Source organism: Hemiscyllium ocellatum, chromosome 22 (genome assembly GCF_020745735.1).
Source record: "Hemiscyllium ocellatum isolate sHemOce1 chromosome 22, sHemOce1.pat.X.cur, whole genome shotgun sequence".
Classification (NCBI taxonomy): Eukaryota; Metazoa; Chordata; class Chondrichthyes; order Orectolobiformes; family Hemiscylliidae; genus Hemiscyllium; species Hemiscyllium ocellatum.
The window spans coordinates 30582633-30596923 of record NC_083422.1 but is presented as its reverse complement, the minus strand read 5'-3'; the positions used below and the strand labels follow the sequence as shown (position 1 = coordinate 30596923).

Below are 14291 nucleotides of genomic sequence, written 5' to 3'. Positions count from 1 at the left end.
AGCAATGATAAGTCACAAAGAATTGAGACGTTATTTCCAGGGAGCTGGTTGTCAATTTGTAGACATTGTTTTGGGGTATGACCTGCTTTGACCTTCAGTTGTGTTGAGCAACGTGTGGCAGCCGGAAGGGAAGCTATTATTGCTGCCACTATTGCTGCTGGTGTTGGCATTACTGCCCTTTTTTTTAGTTCTCTTCAAAAGTGGGGTTTGGAGGGTTTGAGCTACAGCGAGAGGCCGTAGGGGCTGAGGCTACTTTGCCTGAAGTGTCGGAAGTTGAGGGGTGATTTATATAGATTTATAAAATGATGAGGGGCATGGATAGGGTGAATTGCAAAAGGCTTTTTCCCAGGGTAAGAACCCAAATCTAGAGTGCATAGTTTTAAGATGAGAAGGGAAAGATTTAAAAGGGACCTACTGGGCAACCTTTTCATGCCAAGGGTGGTGTGTGTATGGAATGGGCTGCCAGAGGAAGTGGTGGAGGCTGGTACAATTGCAATATTTAAAAGGCATCTGGATGGTTATATGAATAGGAAAGGTTTAGAGGGATATGGGCCAAATGGAACTAGATTAATTCAGGATGTCAGGTTGGCATGGATGAGTTGGACCGAAGGATCTGTTTCCGTACTGTGCAACTCTATGACTCTAAAATGGCTGCATAACGTGTTCCCTTCCCACAGCAAAGGCTGACAGCAGGTTAGTTCAAACCAGTCTGAGTAAAGTACAGGATGATTATTTCCACAATGTTATTGCTGCCCTCTAATTCACAGAAATCACACTCTGATAACAGGTAAGGGTACAGGTCCTTTCCATGGGCATGGCCACAGTTATTGGGTTTTACTAATGTGGAAGTTTTGATGCTGTATGATGTCCCACTGTGCTCTTGTTTAGTGACCGTGAGTAAGGTTCACGCAGCTCAAGAAATCTATAAGTAGGTCACTGAAGCCAGATTGCTGATGAATTGTCAGTTAATAGCTACCTAGCATATTTAAGTGTCTGACCTAATAGCTATAAGCAGGTTTCCAGTTTCCTATTCAATGAAGAAATGAGTTGGAACATTCTGGATTCCTCATGTGCCATCATTTTTCAGATCTATAATCCAATACCTGCTCTCAAACCCCGCTACCCCAAACCCATTTCAGTTAGATAAAATTCACCCTGAATCTGTGATATTGGCATACATTCAATTTGAGCCACACACATGGTTTGATGAATGGCTGATTCAAATTTTAAAGTTTATGTTGTTTGTTTTAATTATATAAGATTAGTTTTAATCTTAGAGTGGCACGATGGCCAGTGGTTAGCACTGCTGCCTCACAGTGCCAAGGAACCAGGTTCAATCCCAGCCTAAGGTGACTATATGTGTGGGTTTTCTCCAGGTGCTCTGGTTTCCTCCCACAGTCCAAAGAGGTGCAGGTCAGGTGAATTGGCCATGCTAAGTTATCCATAGTGTTAGGTGCATTAGTCAGAGGGAAATGAGTCTGAGTGGGTTACTCTTTGGAGGTTCATGTGGACTTGTTGGGCCAAAGGTCCTGTTTGCACACTGTTGGGGAATCTAATCTTTAATTGGCAAGTTTGTCACACAGCACATTGGAGTACCTATACCATTATTTAGACAATAGGTGCAGTAGTAGGCCATTCTGCCCTTTGAGTCTGCACCACCATTCAATATGATCATGGCTGATCATCCTTAATCAGTATCCTGTTTCTGTCTTATCTCCATAACCCTTGATTCCACTATCCTTGAGAGCTCTATCCAACTTTCTTAAATGAATCCAGAGACTGGCCCTACATTGCCCTCTGGGGCAGAGCATTCCACACAGCCACCACCCTCTGGGTGAAGAAGTTTCTCCTCATCTCTGTTCTAAATGGTCTACCCAGTATTTTTAAGCTGTGTCCTCTGGTTCGGCACTCACCCATCAGCGGAAACATGTTTCCTGCCTCCAGAGTGTCCAATCCTTTAATAATCTTATATGCCTCAATCAGATCCCCTCTCAGTCTTCTAAACTCAAGGATATACAAGCCCAGTCGCTCCAGTCTTTCAGTGTAAGGTAGTCCCGCCATTCCAGGAATTGACCTCGTGAACCTACGCTGCACTCCCTCAATAGCCAGAATGTCTTTCCTCAAATATGGAGACCAAAACTGCACACAGTACTCCAGGTGTGGTCTCACCAGGGCCATGTACAGCTGCAGAAGAACCTCTTTGCTTCTATACTCAATCCCTCTTGTTATGAAGGCCAGCATGCTATTAACCTTCTTCACTACCTGCTGTACCTGCATGCTTACCTTCATTGACTGGTGTATAAGAACACCCAGATCTCTCTGTACTGCCCCTTTACCTAAATTGATTCCATTTAAGTAGTAAAAGGTGAGGTCTGCAGATGCTGGAGATCAGAGCTGAAAATGTGTTGCTGGTTAAAGTGCAGCAGGTCAGGCAGCATCCAAGGAACAGGAAATTTGATGTTTTGGGCACAAGCCATTCATCAGGAATGAGGAAAGTGTGTCCAGCAGGCTAAGATAAAAGGTAGGGAGGAGGGACTTGGGGGAGGGGCGATGGAGATGTGATAGGTGGAAGGAGGTCAAGGTGAGGGTGATAGGCCGGAGTGGGGTGGGGGCGGAGAGGTCAGGAAGAAAATTGCAGGTTAGGAGGGCGGTGCTGAGTTAGAGGGAATCCCCCACCCCACTCCGTCCTATCACCCTCACCTTGACCTCCTTCCACCTATTACATCTCCATCGCCCCTCCCCCAAGTCCCTCCTCCCTACCTTTTATCGTAGCCTGCTGGACACACTTTCCTCGTTCCTGATGAAGGGCTTGTGCCCGAAATGTCGAATTTCCTGTTCCTTGGATGCAGCCTGACCTGCTGCGCTTTAACCAGCAACACATTTTCAGCTCCATTTAGGTAGTAATCTGCCTTCCTGTTCTTTAGCAGCTGTGATTCCATGTGGTCAATTTTTGCTCCCAATTCTTCTCTTATGAGGTAACTCAGGATGTGCTAACATAACAAAAGTAGAATCATAGTAGTTGGCAGAAAATTATCATACGTGATTCAGGAAATTAACTTCCCAAGATTAATAATAGGAGAGAAGCTAGATTAATGCGACATGATGGATTTTTTTTTCTCTTTCTGTCCACTGATCAGCACTGATTGTATTTCCTAATGAAGTTACTTCAGATGTTTTGGCATGATACACATATTTCTCTGGGTTTTTTTTGTTAATTGTGAACAGGTTGACATCACTGATGGACATTTACTGTGGACACCACTCATGCGGGTTGCCGTCCTGAATGGCAGTACTGAGGTTGCTTCTCTTTTAATTAAAGCTGGTGCAAATGTGAATATCCAAGACAAGAAAGGAACAACACCACTAATGGTTGGCATTTCTGCTCTTTCCTGATGTACAATACTTTATACTTTAGACATCTTCAAATTGCAATGATTATACTGATCAAAATTAAGTTGTAATAAAAGACACTGAGGTACAAGGACAATGAATAAGATAAATTTTAATAGCTATATTAGAAATTGAGTTTTGAACTAGTGGTATGTCAATTTGGTCTGTGTCTACACAGGAATTAAATGATTAAATTGTAAATATCTATGTAACCATGCTGATTTAAAAAAAATACATTAAAATAGTTCTTGAAGACTGTTGAGAATTTGTTTACATTGGGAGAGTTTTATGAGTGAACACAGAAGAGTAATAGGCTTCAGTTAAAAGAATTTGGAGTTGCTTTTCTTTTGGCTTAGGGGAAATGCCCACAGGTTGAAGTAATGTTTTGGTTTCAGTTTGCAGATGCGGTTGAAGCTAGATGTGTAAAACAGTTTCTCCTGAAGGAAAGAAATAGTTTTGAACTGTTAGAAATAGGTTACCGCAGTGCAGGGAGTTTAATTTGGAAGTTTCAGACTAGAAGTGTTTGGTTAAAACCCTGTAGTAATTGTTTAAAACTCAGAAATTCTAATTTCAGTTGTATGAAGACTCAACACAGCAGCTATCAAATTCTAAAGACCAGAAACTGAAACATCTACATACTGGCACAAAAAAGCTCTCCTGGATATACATTAAAGATTCCACCCCATCTAATACTTTCACACTAAGGTGATTCCAGTTAATGTTAGCTAAGAGAAAATTATATTTGTCTTTCACCTTTTTCTGAATTTCCTACATATCTATTTTTCTATCTCCCTCCAACTGTGGGAGACTTATATTAATCACAGCAAAATAATTATTTCTAAACTCTCACCAAATAGCCTCATTTGAAGACTCTTCTAGGACATACTCCCTCATTACTATAGTGTTGGTTTGCTTTATCAGTAATGCAATGTCCCCACCTCTCTTACTCCTATTGTGCCTGTAACCTCTATATCCTGAATGCTGAATTGCTAATTCTGCTCTTCCTTCAACCATGTCTCAGTGATTGCAACAATATTATATTCCACTTTAAGTTTTCCACCTAACCAATCAAGCTTCTTGCATTAAATTAGATACAATTTATCTTTCTGGACCTCCCATTTACCTTATCCTGCTCATTCTCTGACTGCTGACTGGACTGTCCTCGTATTCCTTCAATATATGATTGGATCTTGTTCCGCAACTTTACATCTACCCTGTGCCCCATCTACCTGTCAAATCAGTTTAAAACCTTCCCATGTGTGATCCTCCTAGGAAGGATATTGAACCCATTCCAATTCAGGTGCAACCAGTCCAGCTCACACCTACATCAGAAGCTGTCCCAATAATTCAAAAGTCAGAAACCCTTCCTCATCAGACCTATGTTCCTATTCCTATACTTCACTGGAAGTAATTCAGAGATTACAACTTTAGTAGTCTTCCTCTTTAATCTACAGCCTAACTCTACATTCCTGTTGAAAGAACTCATTTTTTTTTGTTTCCATGTTGTTCACCCTCCCCCTTCCCAGTGTCCTGCAGGTACTCTGAGACATGTCAGAGTGTTGAAGGAGCTCGCTGATGAGGTAATGGATGTATAGATATCTTCCAAAATCCCATAGGTTCTGAAGAGATTTCTGCAATTGGAAAGTAGCAAATGTAACCCAACTATGTAAGAACATAGGAAAAGAGAGAATGGAGAATTACAGACCTGCTAATTTTTCATATAGTAGGGAAATATTGGATAAAAAATGTGATAACTGGATATTTAGAGAAGAATGGTAACATTTGGCAGTTAATATAGATTTGTGAAAGTGATATTATGGTTGACAAACTTGGCATTTTTGAGCATATTACTTGTTGCATTGATTAAAAAAAATGTAGTGTATTTGGATTTGTAGAAGGCATTTAATAAAGTTCTGTATAGGATGTTAATAAACAAAATCAGAGCAAGGATAGGGAGAAATATATACCAATATGGACTGAGAATCGGTTTACAGACATAAAACAGACAGTAAGAATAAATGGACCATTCTCAGGATGGCAGGCTGTTTACTAGTGGGGAACCACGAGAGTTAGTACTTAGTCCACAGTTGTTCACAATCTGCATAAATTATTTGGTTGTGGGGACCAATGCAATATTTCCAAATTTGCTGATGACCCAAACTGGAAGAAACACAAGATGTTAGGTTAAAGCTAAGGGACTACAAGAGGACTTGTATAGGATCCATGAATGGGCTAGAACTTGATACAGAATGTACTATGAATGCTTGATGTTATTCACATTGGTAGAATAAACAGAATGGCAAAGTGTTTCTTAAATAGAGAGATGTTGGGAAGTGCGTGTGCCCAAAGTGATATGGGTACCCTTGTCCATGGATAGCTAAAAGTTGCATGCAGATGCAGCAAGCAATTAGGAAGGCAAATAGTATGTTGGCCTTCATCACAAAGGGATTTAAGTGCAGGAGTAAAGATGTCTAAAGAACACATTGAAATAATTTCAATTAAAACAATATTGAGAGAATGGTAAATATTATTCTGGATGGATTAATGAAGGTGACTTGAATATTCTTCATCCGTAAATAATTTGCAATCTCGTGAACACTTGTACTCATTAATACCATGTTAACCTGGGCTGCAGCTTTTAACACGTTTGATGAATAACCACATTATCAACAAGGCAGTGATTACTGTGAGGAAATTGATAGTGGAGCATACTGCAATCAATGGCTCAATGCCCTAGAGTACTCCACTGAGTACAATGAAAAAGAACCATAATTTTAATCTTGTTGCCTACAAATCACATTCATATTCCAATGATGCCAATTGCATTTTTTACTCATGAATAGGATTTACACATATCTCAGATGCATATGAACATTTGGAATAAGATCAATATAAATCAAACGCAAATAACCAGTTTGAAAACAGGAGTTCACCGTTAATAGATGATTTGGAAAGATTAAACTTTGTACTGAATTATTCCTCAGACTCAGCATTCTGACCTTCATCTAAATTACCAATACCTCATCTGAAGAAGGGTCATTGGATTTACAATGTTAACTCTGTTTTCTCTCCACAAACCTGCCAAGTTTCTCCAGGAATTTCTGTTTTTATTTCAGATCTCCAACATCCACAGTTCTTTATTTTATTTCTCCTGCTGTCCTCAACACATTCACATGGCTCTCCCTGAATGACCCAAACTCTATATGCAGCGAAAGTTATCCAGAGTTCAATGGCCAGCATCTACTCTAACTTTCAACTCTCTCTTCTAACCTACAACCCCAGTTTTGATGCCCAAACCTTCACAATCTTCTTTCCTCACCACTTTCTAGGTGAAATATCCACTTTTGTTTCTTCAAATTTGAGGTTTTGACCATTTTAGTACACACCTAAACTGACATGTCATGTCATTCTACAATTTGGTAATGTTCGGATCTGCTTAGATCAATCAAGTTAACTTTAACCACACCATTTCCACTTACACAGTGACAGTTGATGTTCATAAGCTTTTTTATTTACTGTTTAAAAAACTATAGGTGGCAGTGCTCAATAGCTATGAAAACCTGGTCCAACTGTTGCTGAATAATGGGGCTGATTCTGCTGTAAAAAATAAGGTAATTACAATAATAGATTCAAGCTTTGAATAGACAGACTATTTTTGTAAGAGAGATTACATGAACAGAAATTGATATTTTGGTTCCAAATTTCCAAATCCCTTCAGGTACACTGCTACCATGAAGCAAGTTGATTGCACATCAGTGTATCTAAGAAATAAAAATAAAAAGGAAAAAGAAACTACTGGCTACACAGCTTCTTTGGATAGAGAATGAGAGGTTCACAGCAAGAACAGAATCTTTGAAGGGTGTGTGTGTGCTTTGGGGTGGGGAATGTAAGGGAATCTTTATGATAGAATGGAAGGCACATGAGATTAAATGGTTAAGGCAAAAGGAGGTAGTAATAGAACAAGTATCAGAAGAGGCATGAATGGAAATATCACTATCAATGGTTGCTAACTGTGAAACTGGGGGCAGAGACTGTGATTTGAAATTCTTGAACTCAATATTAAGTGTGCAAGACTATAAAATGCTGAAATGAAAGATAAGGTTCTCTTCCTTGAGCTCATATTGAAATTTATTGGAATGATATAAATATGTCAAAGATACAGGGCTAGAGTTGGCTTGGGAGGTGGTGGTGGGGGGATTAAAATGGTAGGTGACTAGAAGCTTGGTTTCACCCTTACAGACCAAGCAGGGTGTTCCGCAAGGACGTGTTCCAGTAGGCCTTTGGTCTTCCCAATAAAAAAGAAACTACATGATGAGCTGCAAACACAGCAGAAATTGAAAGCAGTGCATGTAAATCACTGTTTCACCTGAAAAGCATATGTTGGCCCTTAACCCCTTCCCTGATGACTTTTTTAAGAGAAAATGTTTCATTTTCAGAGACGATTTTTTAATTGCTTTTTTAAATAGTATTTTTAATGCTGATTATGGAAATAACTTTTGTTTTTATCTATTTCCAATATTTTACTTGAAATGTTATTTTGAAGATACCATTTTCGGCAAAAAAAAATTGGTCTTTCAAGTAGTTCATCTTTCGACCAGTTCATTTCTTGATCTGGCATTTTCACAATACCCCCAAGCATTTTCAAGGTGAAAAACACACAAATTTCTGCCTTTGTTACAGGGCACCACATACAATCTCTTTCTCCAGTTTGTTCAGCAAAATGATTAGTTTCGTCCACAACTCGATCAATAATTCTGTTGTCACAAAAAAGACTTAAAAAATCCAAAGGAGTCATATCAGCTGTATCTTGATCAATTGATATTCCGGGATTTCCAGTGAATGGGAAGCGTGGTGGTGGAGGAAGCATGCATTCTTCCGACACCACATGTCGACACCAAATTTGTCCATCCTCCTCCTCCTCACATGAGAGAGAATGGCCATTATCAGACAAGCTTGCACTCTCATCTAATGTATCCAAGCTTCTAAAAGAAAGTTCATACTCATTGTCATCTTCTGAGCTCGACATCTTGTAAAAAAAAACGAATGACAGTGTGTGCGCCCAAAAGCGGTGCGTCGACGCTTCTTGCAATGCCTGAGGCGGAAGAGACACAGCTACCAGACGTATGAGTCACTGAGTATACTCGTTTCTAGCTGAGAAAGGCCCAGAAATTCCAAAAATTGATGTATAAACTCGTTTGTGGCCTGTTTTTGAAATTATATGTTTTGGACGAGTTTACTCGTTGCACTCTGAAAAAGACAAATTGGGTGAAGACACGTTAACTTGTCTTTGCCGGGTAAGGGGTTAATAGTAAGCAGGAAGGGACTAAAAATATAATTGTCGCACTTCCTGTGTTTGAATAACAAGACCTATGGGAAGGGAGGGATTGTTGATTGAGGTGTAGATGAGGGCATCACAGAGGAAACACACCTTTAGAATGCTGAGAGGGAGATAGGTTCTTATGAAATAGGCACACCTGGGTCCCTTACAATCACAATGTAGGGAGAGAGTGGGGGAGGGGTGAAATCCCTTCGTTGGGGACAAAGAAAGATATAACTGGAATACTTATTTGGAAGGTGGCATTGTTAGAATTGATGTGGTCGAGAGGTAGAGACAGAGAAAATAGGAGAATGGACTTGGCATAAAAAGACATTGGAGGAAATGTAATGAGGTAACTACAGGAGTTGATGGGTTTATAATGGATATTTATCAATAACCTATCCCCACAATTACAGACAGAGAAGTTGAAGAAGGAATGAAAGAGTCTGACACAGATCACGTGAAAGCAAGCAAAGAGAAGGGGCAGAAATCAGAAACAAAGTTTTCTTAAATTTTCAGAACAGGTGTAGGAAACAACAGTCAAAATACTAGCAAAACAGGTGGGTAGGAGAACTGAGAACAATCAATATTCCACATATTCCACAAAGAGTTAGCCATAGCTAGGACCCAGACAGGTTCCTGGAGGTACATCCTTTACTTGGATGGAGTTAACAGAATCAAAATGGAAATGGTTAAACATGAGAACAGGGTTAAGCCAGATGATGACGGATATAATCTCTGTTTAAGCAAGAAGCAGGCAGTCTTCAGGCCATGCTGGTGGGACATGGATATGTAATCAGATTGGTTGTTCATGAGGAAAAGGAGACTGTTGGATTTCGGGAAATTAACATCTGTTAAAAAGCTAGAGGGCATTGGAAGAGTTACAGTTGTGGTTGGTAAGAAACTTGACAAGGAACACCAAACATTTCATTGAGGTATGAAGTGATTGGAACCAGGTGGACATCGTTAAGAGATCTTGACTCGGGTTGTTAACCTGAGCCAATCAGGACCAATATACAATGGATTTTCGGGTCTGAAGACCTCCTCGTGGGTCTGCTCCTGGGCCTGGCCAAACTGGCCATAAACGGGTCCAGGCAGCGGGCCATGGAGGGGGTCGTTAGGGCCGACTGCCTGCCTCTCTTCCGTGGTTACGTTAGGGCCCAGGTGTCCTTGGAGAAGGAGCACGCGGTGTCCACCAACACCCTGGAGTTGTTCAGGGAGAGGTGGGCACCGCAGGGAGTGGAATGCATCATTTCCCCCTCCACTCTATTTTGATTTAGTCCCTGCCCTCCCCTTCACTGTTTTGATCACACAGCATTGCCCTTTGATGTGAAGGGCATTGCTTGTCACAGGCCGCTCGGGTGTTTCCTTTCTTCCTGGTTATGAAAATTAAATAAAGACTCGTGCACTTTGTGTCTCTCACTGTGTCTCACACCTGCACACACACACCATGGGTGCTGGGGAAAAAATAAGCACTACCGCAGTTAGGCGGTAGTGCGGGGGTTAATTTAAAAAGAGAAACAGGGGATTCCCTGCCCTCCCCTTCACTAAAAAAACTACAATGGATTTTGATCACACAGCAGAGGAAATGAAAAACAGGAGAGTCAGGGGTTCTGTTCACTCTGAGAGCGGCCTCTGAGGGAGCTGGATCAGTGTGAAAAAGAAACAAAAAAAATTTAAAAAAATACAGTGGCTTTTGATCACACAGCATTGCCTTTTGTGAAGGGCACTGCTTGTCACTGGCCACTTGGGTGTTTTCCTATCTTCCTGGTGGAGGAAATTGAATAAAGATTTGTGCACCTTGTGTCTCTCGCTGTGTCTCACACCTGCACACACAACATGGGTGCTGGGAAAAAATAAGCAAAAAAAAGAAAAAATATCACAGTGGATTTCTTTTTTTTGCAAAACACAATAGAGAAAACCAAAAGAACAAATGCATTCCCTAAACAAGGGGAAAACTCTTCTCCTCCAAGAAAAAAAAATAAAAAGAAAAAAAACCCCAGAGATCTAGAATCGCTTCAGTTTAGGGGACTGACTCTGTAAGAGAAAAACAAATACAGTGGATATTGGCCTATTGGGCCAATGGCTTAATGGATAACATATATGACGGTGGATCAGACGGTTGTAGGTTTGAGTCCTTCCTGATTCAAGTGTTGTCACTGTTGCACATTGACTGTTGTCTGTTCATTGTTGTTTGGTGATGTCCTCCGTACCTGCAGGGATTGGATCAGTGTGCTTTCGAATTTAGGTGGATTGCAGCTTAATGTCAGACTGCTTTATGACAGGTTCTGAAGAGCAATACAGTGGATTTCTCATTGTGGTCTGCCCATGCTGGCCATAAACATGTCCAGGCAGCGGACCGTGAAAGGGGTCATTATGGTCGATTGCCTGCCCCTCTTCTGTGGCTATGTCCGAGCTCGGGTGTCTCTGGAGAAGGAGTGTGCGGTGTCTACCAATACCCTCGAGGTTTTCAGTGAGAAGTGGGCACTATGGGGCATGGTGTGCTTTGTTTTCCTCAGCAACATTATTTTGCTTTAACCCTTACCCTCTCCTTCACTTTTTTGTTCATGCAGGCTTTGCCCTTAAGGAACGGGGCACTGCTTGTCCCTGACTACTCGGGTGTCTTTTGTTCCTGGTGGAGGAATACTAATAAAGTTTTCTGCACTTAATGTTTCTTCACTGTGTTCTATACCTACATGTACACAACATGAAAAAAACATATATAATCAGGGGATTTAAAATCTTCTCAACTCAGGGGACTGACTCTGAGCTAGTTGGCCTCAGCCAGTGTACTGTGCACAATTAAATAAAGGGTGACTTGGTGATGGGCTACAGGCCCCTGTGCAGTTATTTTCAGGTAGGAAAAAAAATTTGTTTTCTGGGCTACAAACTGACTGGGCTACAAACTATGGCAGTCCTGTCCATAGTTTTGGGAAGGTGATGGAAATGAAATGTTATTGTTGTGGACTATGCAATTGGAGGCCATGGAGAGAAGATCTTCAGAAGTGCTGAGGCCACTGATTGTCTTAAAAGTGGTAGTTTGATGTTTAGTAGTGGGGTAATGGTCCTGGAGGTAGAAGAAGGCATGAGAGAGTTTATACTCAACCTTAACAAGGTAGCGATTCTTTGCAAACAGAACATATTTGCCAATAGGTTTAAAGACAATGTTAAGCTGGACCTGAAAGAATGGAGTGCTACAGATTCAAGGACAAGTAAGCTACAATGAATGAAAGAAGCAGAGAAATTGAGATGGCCAGTGTCATGCCAGCAATTCTCAATAAAAAGTATTGGGGGTAACAGGGAGCTGTCCAGGTGGGACTGAAATTCTGGAGTCAGGAGAAAGTGTTCACTGTGCCACTGGAATAGACTTCTAACCAAAGATGTTTGTATGGTGACATCTGTTGGTAATGATTTTACTATTCTCATTGTATCCTCCAGTGCCATCTCTTGTTTCTTCACTTGTCTAATTGCCCATTCCTTTTGCTTTGCGCCATCATCCAGTATAACACTTCATCTCTCTGTCTTTACATCCTAATACAGACCTTGTCTTTTGTTCTGTCACCTGCGCTGTTTCTCGGACAGTGCATTTGCTTGTTACATCTCTTACTCTTTCTTTTTCCAAGTCTGACCATCAGTGACAGAAACATTAACACTGATTCTCCACTGACCAGTATGTCCACCATGAGCAATTTTATTGCATTTCTGTTCAGGAAATAAATTGAGAACATAAATATGCCAGCGATCAGCCCCCACTGTCGCTTTCTATAAAGGTTTGTTTGGGAAGAACTTTTTTATGCTTCATCAGAAGGGATTTGGACAATGAACAAGGACATTCAGCCTATGTTTCCCTGGCCCTGGTGGTTATGCTGCTATTCTGGATGAGTGATTCGGCCTGCAACACAGCAGATGTGGGATCTACTTGTAGTTGCATGTTTGGGACCTGATTGGACAGCTGAAGGTTTATTTTCTCAGTCCCTTTAAAAAGAGGATGATTGGTTTTCGATTTGCCCTATCTGGCCAATGCTGTTGGCATGTCCTCAAGCACTGTAGATTTCTGTTGTCTTCACTTCTTTGAGGTTCTCCCACAGTGACACAATTGTCCATAAGCAGTATTTAGTGCATTTATAGTGCATTCTTTGGCCAATTCAACAGCAGTAATTCCTGGTGACATGTTGCAGGCCTTCTTGATTTTGGCTGTTGTGTGTTTCAGTTTTTTATGATTAAGTTAATTTGCCAACATTCTTAATTTTCAATCCTAGGATTTTTAAAAAATTGAAAGTAAAGTGGAAATAATCATTTATTTATCCTAAATACCTTTATTTAGGATCGTTTTCCAGTATGATATAGAACAAGTCTAAACTTTCTACACCTGGAAATTGAATTTGATCAATTGGCATACTTTTACCAAAAGTATGGTATTTGAAATACATAACTGACAACTACTTGCTTACCATATTTGAATCTTGTCAAGCTTTTTTTGTGATACGTCAATACATAGCAATTTCTATATAAGTTATAGGGAACAAGATGTTTAATATCTGAATTGATTACATAATGTACATTAACACAGTAGATCAAGTATACTATCTTTAGCAAAATGCCAATATTACTGTTTGTAGACCTCTGAATCCTTACATCTTTCTCTATTTGATTCCAGTATGGTACAAGTGTCCTAGAGATGGCCAAATCCTTTAGCACAGAGGTATTTTGCATTTTGTTGATACTCTTGTTAACTCAGAGATGGATTAGTATCTTATTTACCGTACAATTACTTTATATTTTTATTTAATGATGAATGGCTTATATTCTGTTCCACAGAATGTGATCAGTCTACTTGAAGAGTATGGAAGACGAGAATTTACAAGATGAAGGGAGACTCGGGAAATACTCAGGAGATTGGGAACATCAAAGGCAAATCTCATTCCAAAAAAATGTTGGAAATATGCAACAGGTCAGGATGCATTTGTGGAGACAGAGTTAACATTTCACCCTGGAATGTTATCTCTATTACTGTCCATAGATGTTGCCTTATTTGCCTGAGTAATTTTTTCAGATTTCCAGCATCTGCAATATTCTGCTTCTGTATGAGTATTTCACCCCAATCACTGTTTTACTCACTGACTAAATTCTGCTTTTCAAACTTGAAATCTTACTGGCAAAAATAATTATTGTTGAAGTATCTGATTATTTATTCATAATCCCCTGTATTTTTAGTGAGGATGCAAAGTCCTTTTTTTTTCTACTGTTCTGACTGGGCTACGTCAGTTGTCCATGAGCATTAGATGGGAATGCTATGTTTCTGCCTGTGTCATTCTGAATCAGCTGGAGGAGGCTTGTAACATAGTTTGGAATATATGTACTTCTAACCAAGCCTTCAGCCAGTGCTCCAACATTGATCACCAGTGCTTTTAAGCATATTAGCCAAGGCACTTCTTACAGTTGAGATGTTTTGATAAGACCTTAATGAGGCTCACATTTTTACAATTAAAGTTGGTCTTGGATTTCAGTAAGAAATTGAAAATAAGGTAAGAGAAAATTTTATTTAACAAAGTGCAGAGCAAATCATTGGCTGACAGACATAAAT

General features: G+C 40.2%; 1 protein-coding gene across 8 annotated transcripts in view; it reads left to right on the top strand.

Moving 5' to 3' along the window:
- Positions 1–14291, top strand: part of fank1 (fibronectin type III and ankyrin repeat domains 1) — a 68602-nt gene extending 54311 nt beyond the window's left edge. For 7 of the 8 annotated variants that reach the window (XM_060841991.1, XM_060841997.1, XM_060841990.1 and 4 more), the window contains 4 exons: positions 3226–3369; positions 6924–7001; positions 13365–13409; positions 13526–14291. In XM_060841991.1, the coding sequence (XP_060697974.1) occupies positions 3226–3369; positions 6924–7001; positions 13365–13409; positions 13526–13576 (318 nt within the window). In that variant the 3' untranslated portion in view covers positions 13577–14291. The remainder of the gene's footprint in view (positions 1–3225; positions 3370–6923; positions 7002–13364; positions 13410–13525) is intronic. The other variant, XM_060841996.1, reaches the window with a different exon arrangement.